This window comes from Nansenia antarctica (genome assembly GCF_963989245.1).
Source record: "Nansenia antarctica genome assembly, chromosome: 3".
Classification (NCBI taxonomy): Eukaryota; Metazoa; Chordata; class Actinopteri; order Argentiniformes; family Microstomatidae; genus Nansenia; species Nansenia antarctica.
This window is the reverse complement of record NC_137688.1, coordinates 30,911,272-30,923,771: the sequence shown is the minus strand read 5'-3', so window position 1 is coordinate 30,923,771 and position 12,500 is coordinate 30,911,272. Positions and strand designations below refer to the sequence as shown.

The 12,500-nt window shown below is 47.2% G+C and overlaps 1 protein-coding gene across 1 annotated transcript in view; it reads left to right on the top strand.

Moving 5' to 3' along the window:
- nid2a (nidogen 2a (osteonidogen)) overlaps positions 1-12,500 on the top strand; it is a gene marked incomplete at its 5' end in the record, with an annotated part of 52,101 nt that overhangs the window by 30,145 nt on the left and 9,456 nt on the right. The window contains 8 exon segments of the mRNA XM_080527164.1: positions 738-866; positions 2,333-2,458; positions 4,272-4,529; positions 5,943-6,182; positions 7,280-7,519; positions 7,963-8,202; positions 8,815-9,054; positions 11,600-11,830. Of these exon segments, the coding sequence (XP_080383290.1) occupies positions 738-866; positions 2,333-2,458; positions 4,272-4,529; positions 5,943-6,182; positions 7,280-7,519; positions 7,963-8,202; positions 8,815-9,054; positions 11,600-11,830 (1,704 nt within the window).

Sequence of the window (12,500 nt, the reverse complement as noted above, 5' to 3'; positions counted from 1 at the left end):
AGGGGCTTCTCTCCTTGTGGGTGGGTGGGGGCTTCTCTCTGACTGTGTGTAATTTCATCACCTGGTAGTATCCCCCCCCCACCCCCCACCCTCCTCCCCTCCAGGGCAGATAGCAGGGGGGTCAACGAGCGGGGACGTTCACCCCCTATCATTACCCCTCCTGATCAAAACCAGCCTCCACTGTTGCGTGATCAGCCCTCTGGGCTCCAGACGTGTTCCCACGAGGCCTGGTATACAGCCCCCCCCCCCCCCCCACACACACACACACACACCCTAGCCTCCCGCTGTCATCACAAACACAGTGATTGCAGGGAATGTTTTTTATCTCACGGCTCCAGGCGGGCCGACAGTCTTTACGTTCACCAGGACACCAGTAAAAAGCCTCTTAACGAACCCCCGACGGTCCAATCTAATTAATGATGGTGTCAGCAGTGGGATCCCTGCTCCCACGTTAGAGTTGCAGCTTTATGGGGCTGCGTGCTTCTCAGGGCAGATGGTACGTGGAGCAACATAACAGGTCCGGTCTCTCTCTCACACACGTGTCAACGTTGAGGAACCAAAGCCAAAGAATTTGACTCTTGTGTACTAGTACAGTAAGATGTCATAAAAGTGATTCTGATTGTGATTCTGATTGTGATTCTGACACATCTCTCTCTCTCTCTCTCTTTTTCTTTCCCTCTCTCTCTCTCTTTCTCTCTCTTTCTCTCTCTCTCTCTCTCTCCCTCTCTCTCTCTCAGATGTGGATGAGTGTGCTGAGGGGCTCAGCTCGTGTGGGGCCCATGCCCAGTGTATTAACCTGCCAGGGAGTGTTCGGTGCCAGTGTCAGAGCGGGTATGAGTTTGGCTTTGACGGGCGCACCTGTATAGGTAAGTCTACACTGCAAAAAGTCAGCTCTCAAAAACAAGAAAAAAATAATCAATAAAATGGGGGAAATATGACTTAAAATAAGCAGAATTATCTGCGAACAGAACAGGACATTTTTACAAGATTTAAAAAAGTGCAGTCAGACAAAAGAACAAGCACATATTGCCTTGATTTAAGATACTTCATCTTACTTAGATTTTACTTTTTACAGTGTATTTTGCAGTCTATTATGCAGTGTAAAAGTATTTTTAAAAATGTGTGGTAGAGATACTCAGACTTAAACTGAATGACCGGTTCAATGCCGCTGGATTCCCTTAGAATACCTTTGAAAACGTCTCTCTACTGAGAAAAAAATTATTTGTATCAAATGAATTAGATTAGATTAGATTAGATTAAACTTTATTGTCATTGTATATCATACAAGTACCAGACAACAAAATGCAGCTTATCTAACCAGAAGTGCAAATAGTGATATAAAACATGATCTAAAACATGACAGTGATAGTGATAGGTACAGCATGGCAAGTACAGTAGTTTCGAGGTATATACAGCTATGAGTTATGTACAGTTAAGTTAGTTAATTAGTAGTAGTCATTTCCCTTGTGCTGTCACATATACTTATGTTTGCACCAGAGAAACCTAACCCATCCTGCCTGAAGCAGAGTGTAAGCAGCAGACTGTTCATACTCCAAGTACTGTACAGTAGGTGAGGGGGCTGATGGGAAGGGGGAGGGGAGGGGGGGGGGGGGGAGGGGGGGTGGACAATGGGCCAATGTCTTTGCCAGGAAAGAGTGCGTAGGAGCCTCACAGCTGAAGATCACCAGGAGGTCAGGGGGTTGGTTCTCTCCCCATGTCCGGTTTGATTCCCTACAGCCCCGGAAAATGGCAGACAGCGAAATAAACCCCTTCCCCAATCCTCCTCATCATTAAGGATAATGTTGTACTTTCTCAGTTAAAAGTGTGGTCTTCTGTGGCTCAGTTTGGTAGAGCATGGCGCTAACAACGCTTAGGTTGTGGGTTCAATTCCCGCTGGGACCATATAATATACTGAAATATATGCACTCGTTGTACCCAATGTAAGTTGCTTTGGATTAAAGTGTCAGCTAAATGGCATACATATTATATTAAAAGGAATGTTTAATAATTTAGCATGGGCTTCTATCTGGTTGGTGTTGTACTGGTAGCTGATAGTGGGGCGGCTGTGGCGCAGGAGGTAGAGCCGGCGTCTAATGATCGCAAGATCTGTGGTTCGAACCCCGGCTGGCCACATGACGAGGTGTCGTTGGGCAAGACACTGAACCCCAAATTGCTCCCAATGAGCGGGCCTTCCATGGTAGCTATCTTGCTGCCATCGGTGTGTGAATGTGTGAATGAGAGGCCATTGTAAAGCACTTTGAAATAATGTGTCACTATAAGTGCCGTCCGTTTACCATTTGTATGGCTGACCTTTGAACCCTTTGCGTGCCAGATTTGGACGAGTGCAGTTCCAGGCCCTGCCACGCCCAGGCCTCCTGCTCCAACTCCCTGGGCTCCTTCCAGTGCCAGTGCCAAACCGGTTCCCATGGAGACGGGTTCCAATGCTCCCCTCAGACTGGTACGACTGAGAAACAAGAAATAAACATGAGTATATATCAGGGTTTCCGTTAACCGGTAATTACCGGTCTTTGTCCGGTAAAATTAGGTGAAGTCCGACAAACTGAAAACTCGTCGGACATAAATGTCCGGTGAAAATAATTCCCTCTAACCATTTTCAGCTGAGCACCAAACACACACACGTAACACTGCCCGAGAGAGAAGGACCCGCCCCCTTTAGTTAGCCTATAGGCTATAGGCTATAGGCTAACTAAAGGGGGCGGGTCCTTCTCTCTCGGGCAGTGTTACGTGTGTGTGTTTGGTGCTCAGCTGAAAATGGTGTCCCGAAGCGGAGCGCTTTAACTTTATCGCACAATAACAAGGATAACAAACGAAACGGACAACATTTACACTAAGATGGAGACAAACTTCAGCGATATGATCTAACAGCCGGTCTTCAGGACGACATACAGACCCGTATGAGCTTACAGGGCTATCCCCTATCTATCTGAGAAAAGGCATAGCCTAGGCTGTAACATCGAACGGAAATTAGCCTATACGCATTGCAAGTTAATTTAAAGCCTATTTATTTTCAAAGAGTTTTATTCTATTTTATTTTATCTGATAAAAGGCATATGAACGGAAATTAGGCTAGCCGTGTCACGCCAGAAGCCTACATGCTTGCACTGTTACTGTTCAATAAAATGTTATACATCTAGACATTGTGGTATTTCTTTATATACGTATCCCAGACTGCCTATCAATTGTTTCTCAATAAACAGTTATGTTCTCCCCATTGTCATACTCCCGAGCTAAACGAAATGCCTTCCCAACCAGCGAGACCTGGTTATAGAAATGACGTTGTTTTATTGATTTAAAAAAAAAGGGTAAAACTGGAAAGAGAAAATAGAAAACTCACATTAATCCCAAACAATTTAACAAACTTCAGTTAACGTAATGTGGAGTCCGTTCATTGATCGATGCTGTCTGTTCAGTTCCCAGTGAGGCGCCCGTTCAGCGCTGGACCCGTTCAGCGCTGGATTTGACGCATGGCATAGCGCGCATGCGTCAAATCATGTTATATTATTATATATTATATAGCTCGCATCTAATCGTATCGGATGAGAAATAGACATTAAATGGCATATATAGGCCGCTACACAACAGTAATCACCGCGACAAACAGCTATATTAGATTTGAAAAAAATATATATGATTTCAAAAAAAAAAAAAAAATATTATATTTTAATATGATGACCGGAATATATCACGTTTGTCCGGTAAATCGAATTCTTCCCGGACACGATGTCCGACGGCAAATTTTTCTACCGGAAACCCTGGTATATATATATATATATATATATATAAAAGTACCTGAAAACAACTGGTTTTGCATGGTCTGCTTGTACTGTATTTCGTTCAAAACGGGCGGGACTTTTATTGTGAAATGTAATTTGGTGGAGCGACTGTCACTCTGAACATGCACTGGGTGTCGCCTGAGTGTCCACCAACCAACCAACTCAGCTTAGAGATTCACCCCAGATAGAATTCGGCAACGTTACTTAACGAGTATCTACTGTCAACATCACTAAAGTTAGCAACAGAAAGCTAGCTAACATCAACATCAATTTTAACACGATAACATAAAATTGTTGCCCATCCAGCGAAATGATGGTAATGTTATTGTTGTGGTGTCTGCCGTCAACGACGACTGTTCGTAAATGAACTGATTTCACTCAGAGTGCTCTATGACATTAAAACCAGAGCGCTCTGACACCAGAGCAAATTTACGAACCCATAGTCTGAGTCAGCCTTCTCCATCTTTCTCTCCACAGTCCAGCCGGACCCTCAGACCCAGTGTGAGCAGCACAGGGACAGCCTGCAGGGGGGAGTGGGCCCGCGGGGGCCTCGGCCAGTGCCGGGGGGGCCTTCCCCGGGGGTCTTTGTACCCCAGTGTGACGAGCAGGGTCAGTACAGACCCCTACAGTGCCAGGGCTCCACAGGACACTGCTGGTGTGTGGACAGTAGGGGGCAGGAGAGAGTGGGCACCAGGACACCACCCGGGACTCCCCCCACCAACTGTGATGAGCCAGGTAAGACTTTAGACACACACACACACAGACACACACACACACACACACACACCGGGGTGGCTGTGGCTCAGGAGGTAGAGCAGGCGTCTAATGATCGCATGGTCAGCAGATCGGTGGTTCAAACCCTGGCTGTTGAGGTGTCCTTGGGCAAGACACTGAACCCCAAACTGCTCCCAATGAACGGGCCGGTATTGATGTGTGAATGGGTGAACGAGAGGCCATTGTAAAGCGCTTTGGAATAAGGCGCTATATAAGTGCAGTCCATTTACCATTTACACACACGCCCATGCACAGTTAATGCTGGCCCCCACTTACAGTCTCATGCTGTATATTGGTTTTCAATTGACATCACAGTTACATTTTTGACCTTTCAGCAGACGCCTTTATCTCCAGCAATGGTTGTAATTGTTACGTCTTCACCAGAGCTGTTGACATTATTCATCTAAAAAAGTCATTACATCCTAATCCTCCAGATTTGAACCATCCAGTGATAACCACCCTCTCTCTCTTTCCACCTCTTACATGGTGTGTCCATGTTGTCTGGAAATGCTTATTTGTGTGAAAGAGGCGGCGGCAATTACCTCATTAAACGGAAATACACCAACTGATACGATTTCCAGATGCCACCGCAGATTCAACACAGCTTCTCAGTCTGTAGCGAAAAAGAAAGAAAAGATGGGTCTGACAGTGGAGTGTGGATGGGACCGCTCAACAGACCAGTTTTTATCCGCAGAGCTGTCAGAGAGGATAAGATTCAGTGTCAACGGAAACAGCAGTTTAGTTCCCCCCCCCCCCCCCCCCCCTCCATAAACAGGAGGGTTAGGGTTAGCCAAAGTGAATTTCACTCCCTTCACTCTGTTGGTGCCTGACAGAGACCAGTCCAAGCTGCGCGTTAATCATTTACATTTTGTTTTTTACATTTTTTAGCAGACGCTTTTATCCAAAGCGACTTACAATTAGAGATTACAGGGACAGTCTCCCTGAGGTAACTTAAGTGTCTCTCTCAAGGACACACTAGTGGTGGTGGTGGTGGTGTTTCCACCACTACCACTACACCACTTCCCCCCCTTAATCCCCAGTCTTGTTTCAATTTGGGGTTAAAGCACTGTGTGTTTACTAAGGACAGATGACAATTGGTTTTGACAGACGACAGTGAGGGTAGTTGTGAAACGTTTAATGGATCAGAGTTATGCGGTGTATGTACTTAATCTTTGAACTTGTGAACTGTAAGTCCTTGACTCTGTGTTATGTCAAACAAATATTTAGCTAGGTGTCAGCCTTAAGGTAAGCCTTAAGGTTATGTGATTGCATTACATTAGGCCCATGTGTCACGGAATGTGTGTGCGTGTGTGTGTGTGTGTGTGTGTGTGTGTGTGTATGTGTGCGTGAACACTCTTCATTAACCCTGTACAGATCGTCCAGAGCGGCCTCAGACCCAGTGTGAATGGCACAGAGACAGTCAACAGACCACCAGTCCTGAGGGGTACCCCATCGCTGGGGTCTTTGTACCCCAGTGTGACGAGCAGGGTCAGTACAGACCCCTACAGTGCCACGGCTCCACAGGACACTGCTGGTGTGTGGACAGTAGGGGGCAGGAGAGAGTGGGCACCAGGACAGCACCCGGCTCTGCCCGAACTAACTGTGACGAACCAGGTACGTTTGAACTCTTAAAACATCATGGATAATAACAGTGATTCTCATCTTCACATGCTTTCTAGAAAAAGTACACTACTTGCCAGCTAGTGTCTTGTGGTGGCCCACGAGTGGCCCGCTGACAGCAGAGTCAGCGGCCCTCTATATGCGAAAGCTGTCGGCATGGCAACATCGTGCTCATTGACTTTGCGACGGCCCAACAGAGGCAAGCCATCACCACACATAGCGACTGTTGGTTTCGTGATGGCACTGTCAGGCCGTCAGTCTATCAATCGCAAACCGACCATCAGTCTACCGATGGCATGCCAACATCGGTCTATCGTCGGTGTACCAACCCTAGGCCAAGTACAGTACCAGTAAAAAGTTTGGACACACTTTCTCATTCAATTGAATGGGGAAATGTGGCCAATCTTTTGACTGGTACTGTAGGCTAGTGGTCCGTTGTTCAACTGTTACACTGCTCATTCTCACACTGCCCTCAGATAGCCAAGTATTCATATTGGTCAAAGATAGGACCCTCATCGTCAAGCCGAAACCCGCAACCGGCCCTGAATCAGTCCACTGGTGGCACAGTGCTCTGGGCCCAGTTGTTCAGAACCTTTAATCTGGATCAGAATGAGCCTGATTCTTTTTGGCTATCCAGGATCAGATCTATCTGACTGATTTTGAGTCGTATAGGGGGAAATCAGCCAGCTCCATCTGATCCTGGACAGCAAAAAAGAATCAGGCTCATTCTGATCCAGATTAAAGGTTTTGAACAACTGGGCCCTTGGTCTACCATTGGCATGCCGATGGCGGTCTACCTTTGACAGACCGACTGTTAGCTTCCGTTGGCATGCCAACTGCTTGTCTACCATTGACATTGGCCCACCATCCTCGTAGCGACTGTTGGTTTAGTGATGGCATTCAGGCCGTCAGTCTATCAATCGCAAAGCGGCCGTCAGTCTACCAATGGCATGCCAACATCAACCTCTCATCGGTGTACCAACCCTAGGCCAAGTAGTGTAATTACTGTATAATAATGGGGTAAAACATGTACTTTGGATAACAGTCCAAATACCAGTGTTTTCTAACTTGGCGGTCTCGGCTCTCTACAGATCGTCCAGTGCGTCCTAAGACCCATTGTGAGCAGCATAAGGACAGTGTCCAGACCACCAGTCCTGAGGGGTACCCCATCGCTGGGGTCTTTGTACCCCAGTGTGACGAGCAGGGTCAGTACAGACCCCTACAGTGCCACGGCTCCACAGGACACTGCTGGTGTGTGGACAGTAGGGGGCAGGAGAGAGTGGGCACCAGGACAGCACCCGGCTCTGCCCGAACTAACTGTGATGAACCAGGTACGTTTTTTTTTATTTAAAAAAAAATACATTCTGAAATAGTAAAAAATTAAGTATGATAGCATCCTTTTCATCATGATACTTGTAAAATAATGCATTTCAACCAGCACTTTTTTTTCTGACTCTGAGGCTGCGTTCGTAAATTCGCTCTGAGAGCGCCAGAGCGCACACTGGGTTCAACGTCATAGAGGGACCAAGTAATTTGATTGGAAAAGAGGCATTCCATGAGTGCTGATCAGATTCCAGAGTGAATTTACGAATGCAGCCTGAGTATGTAGCTGTGCACCTGCAGTAGCTAATTAGCTAACTATGATTTTTTAAGCATTCTAGCAAATAAACATGAAAGCTATCTAATGTCAGCTTTCATGATTAGCTCGCGATGCAGCTATAGATGGCTTTATGTGACAAACCTCATGGTGTTTTCCCCTCAGATGTGTCTACAGATCGTCCAGTGCGTCCTAAGACCCATTGTGAGCAGCATAAGGACAGTGTCCAGACCACCAGTCCTGAGGGGTACCCCATCGCTGGGGTCTTTGTACCCCAGTGTGACGAGCAGGGTCAGTACAGACCCCTACAGTGCCATGGCTCCACAGGACACTGCTGGTGTGTGGACAGTAGGGGGCAGGAGAGAGTGGGCACCAGGACACCACCCGGCTCTGCCCGAACTAACTGTGATGAACCTGGTAAGAGCGCTAGGTGTTTTGATTCCAAAAACATTAGTAAAAGTAATGCTAATAACACCATGACTGCAGCCTATTAATTAAATATCCCAAATATGTGACAGTAGCTGGTGAAAGGTGTACCAAGTCGGCACCGTCAAGTCACACAAATTGAGAAAAAACCTTTTTTTTTTTTTTTTTTTATGGTGTTTTTAGTTGTTTTATATTACGAAAGTTTAAATATTGAAAAGCTCACTCAATATAACAAACAACAGTTTTAGCATCACTAAATACTTATTTAGTGGGCAAACTAAGCTTGTCTTCAATATGCGAGTCACACCACTATCGTCTGCTGTAACATGTTCTGCGCTTTGTACTCGAATGAGTGTTGTCATGGTGATATATATCTTGTTTATGTTTAGGGACTGTGTGATCATCTAGTTATGCGTAGTCATGTGTTTTTAGCGTGTTCATGTTTTATCAGCGTGTTCTGATGTGCTAAACATGCAGAGCAGCTATCTAGCTAGCGCTATGTTCTTTGTTGTTAGCTAGCTAGCTAGCCAGCCGGCATAACTTGTGATTAAAGTGATTTATGTGACAAACCTCATGGTGTTTTCCCCTCAGATGTGTCTACAGATCGTCCAGTGCGTCCTAAGACCCATTGTGAGCAGCATAAGGACAGTGTCCAGACCACCAGTCCTGAGGGGTACCCCATCGCTGGGGTCTTTGTACCCCAGTGTGACGAGCAGGGTCAGTACAGACCCCTACAGTGCCATGGCTCCACAGGACACTGCTGGTGTGTGGACAGTAGGGGGCAGGAGAGAGTGGGCACCAGGACAACACCCGGGACTCCCCCCACAAACTGTGATGCGCCAGGTAAGACTTAAGACACACACACACACACACACACACACTTTAGACACCCTCGAGCTTTGGCTCGTAAAGCCCGATGGGAAGTCGGCTGGGGTTGAAGCGTTTACATATATATACAAACTAACACAAGTATCATATTACCACCGGATTCTGTGTTTTGTTTTGCTAATGTAATGAACGTAACTGAATAGCCGTAGGATCCCATGAACAGCTGTAAACAATTGCACATTGTAATGTGCCGCTGCCACCCTCGATAAACGTTACAAATGTTGTAACACCGTCCCCAGGCTATTGCACACAGCGCTTATACGCTTGGAATAACAACAACTACAAACTAGCTTTGGTGGGAGTTGGAACTTACCGTACTAGTTAATGACATTTTGTCATTATTTCATTATAGAGAATTACACAACTATGAGGTGTGGCTCTGAATAAGAAAAACGTGGTGTGTGTGCAACCACTGGGGAGCTTGTAAAAATTGTAAAAACGTTGTATTTGAAGTTCGGGCCAGATTCGGAGGGGAAGACGTTAGGCTCTAGCCGTGTTAGGCCTGACACACACACACACACACACACACATACACAAACACACAGACACACACACACAGACACACACACGCCCACGCACACATACACCTACACACACACACACACACACACACACACACACACACACATGCACACACACACACACACACACACACACACACAAACACAAACACAAACACACACACACACAAACGCATGTACACACACACACACACACAAACACAAACACAAACGCACACGCACACACACACATACACACAAAGTGAAAGTTGTCTAATTCGGTTCATACTGCAAAGGGCGGGAGGACTGGAGAACATCAGTTTATCTACGCTTCGTTTACAGTGCTGTATAAGCTCAGGCACTTGTTGCTATAGCGTTGCTATGTAATGCAACCAAACAAAATTGGAGGGTTTTAACGGTCGACTTAGCGATAATGTGTTACGCCCTAAAGTGCTCCAGCTGAGCTCCCTTATTAAATAACGTGAGTAATCACTTTCATTTGGACCCAGAGAGAGAAGTGCCAAGTCATGAGAGGCAGGTCTGTGTTTGAGGTGGTTGTGTTGGCGGGCAGACAGGGCCGGTCCTGGTGGACCTGCCTGCCTTGGGTTTCCCTGGTGCTCCCTGCTTCCTTCCCCACTCCTTCTATTACATCTTTAATCCTTTAGCTAGACACTTTTATCCAAAGCGACTTAGAAATTAGAGATTACAGGGACAGTCTCCCTGGAGTAATTTAGGGCTAAGAACACACACACACACACACACTAGTGGTGGTGGTGTTCCCAGATGGGATTTGAACTTATGACCTTCTGATCACCGGTCCAACTCACAATCCACTAGGAGATAGCCACCTCTACCCCCACTCTTGCCACACACACACACACACACACTCTTCCATGTCGTATATATCCAACCCTATTCTGTCCAATCAATCTGCTACAAGGCCATAGAACCGTAATCTCCCACAATGCCTCACTTCCACTGTAGCAGCCCTCACCCTGGACCATGTGTGCTCTTCTCACTCACATCCCAAATAGCTCCTCTCCGTGTCCTTATGAAACTCCCGGGGTCCAAAAAAAAGCACATTGGCGTTTCCCAAAGCCGGGGAGAGGAAAGTAAATCGTAAAGTGGGATTTTGAGAGTCAAGCGGTGCAGTTGAGGTGTCCTTCCGAACATGTTATTGAGAGGATTTGATAAAGATAACAGTTGGAAAACCCCGGAAAAAATCTGTGTGAGTGTCTGGATGATAGGAGGGAGACACTGAGTGTATGAGAGACAGACAGACAGACAGGCAGACAGACTGACTGACTGAATGACAGGCAGACAGACCCACAGACAGACAGACAGACAGACAGGCAGACAGACCCACAGACAGGCAGACAGACAGACATGTGTGTGTGTGCGTGCGTGCCTGAATGAGAGATATAAAATGAGAGACAGATTGATTTGTGAGTGTGTTTACTGTTTACAATATGGAACATCTGTTTATGTCTGTGAGAGACACAGACACACATGCATGCATACAAGCATGGCTTGGCGTGAGTGTATGGGAGAGGAGGAGAGGACATGAGACAGGGGATTAGAGTGTGTTTGAGTCTTCTCCCTCCCAGGGGGCCCCCCCCCTGGTCTATACATCACCCTCCTGTCTCAGAGCCGTAAACACTGGCGGGGTCAGCTCACCTCGCTGCAACAGCTGGAGTACTTACCTAAGGCCCGTCCTGGGCGGTGTGTGTGGGTGTGTGTGTGTGTGTGTGTGTGTGTGCGCGCATGTGCGTGTCCGCCTGTGTGTGTGTACGTGTGTCTGTCTGTCTGTCTGTCTGTCAGTCAGTCAGTCAGTCAGTCAGTCTGCCTGGCTGCCTGCCTGCCTGTGTCTGTCTGTCTGTCTGTCTGTCTGGCAGTCAGTCAGTCAGTCAGTCTGTCTGTCTGTCTCTCAGTCTCTACGTATATAAAAATACTGTATATGTCTAATGTCTACCCCCTTCCCGCCCCCCCCCCTCCCCCAGTGGCAGTGGGCCCCACCCAGCGTCCAGAGACGGTGTGTGAGCGCTGGAGGGCCAGCCTGGTGGAGCACTATGGGGGGGCCCCCGAGCCCCACCACTACCTGCCCCAGTGCGACGCGGACGGCCAGTTCAGCCCGGTGCAGTGCTACGGAGACAGCAGCTACTGCTGGTGCGTGGACAGGGACGGACGAGAGGTGGCCGGGACACGGTCGCACGACGAGGTCAAGCCCGCCTGTGAGTGCTGTTGTCTGTCCCTTTGCAGCCTTGGATGGAGGGAGGGGTGGAGGGGGGGAGGGAGGGGGGGAGGGGTGGAGGGAGGGAGGGAGGGGGGGGGGAGGGAGGGCGGGAGGGGTGGAGGGAGGGAGGGGTGGAGGGAGGGAGGGGAGGGAAGGACGGAGAGAGGGAGGGATGGATGGATGAATGATTGGATGGATGGATGGATGGAGGGATGGATGATTGGATGGATGGATGATGAATGAATTATGAAGTTGTCAAGTTTCTCTATAAAGCATGATTATTTATTTTTTTATTTGTCTAACCCTAACCCTTCAACACAGTACTGTAGTACTGGTGATCTATGAGACTATACTAGTATTGTAGTACTGGTGATCTATGAGAACTATACTAGTCCTGTAGTACTGGTGATCTATGAGAACTGACCGTATTTTCAAACATGTCCATATGAAACTCCCTTTCTTCACTGCAAAAAGTTAATGTACCGTAAGTAAGATGAAATATCTTACATCAAGGCAACATATGCTTGTTTTTTGTCTGACTTGTTTTAAAAACATCTGTTTCCTGTTCTTTTGGCAGATCATTTCGCTCATTTTAAGTAATATTTCCCCCCTGACGTTTTGCAGTGTTCTCTTTGATTCAACGGTGCACTTATTTGACTGACCTTACT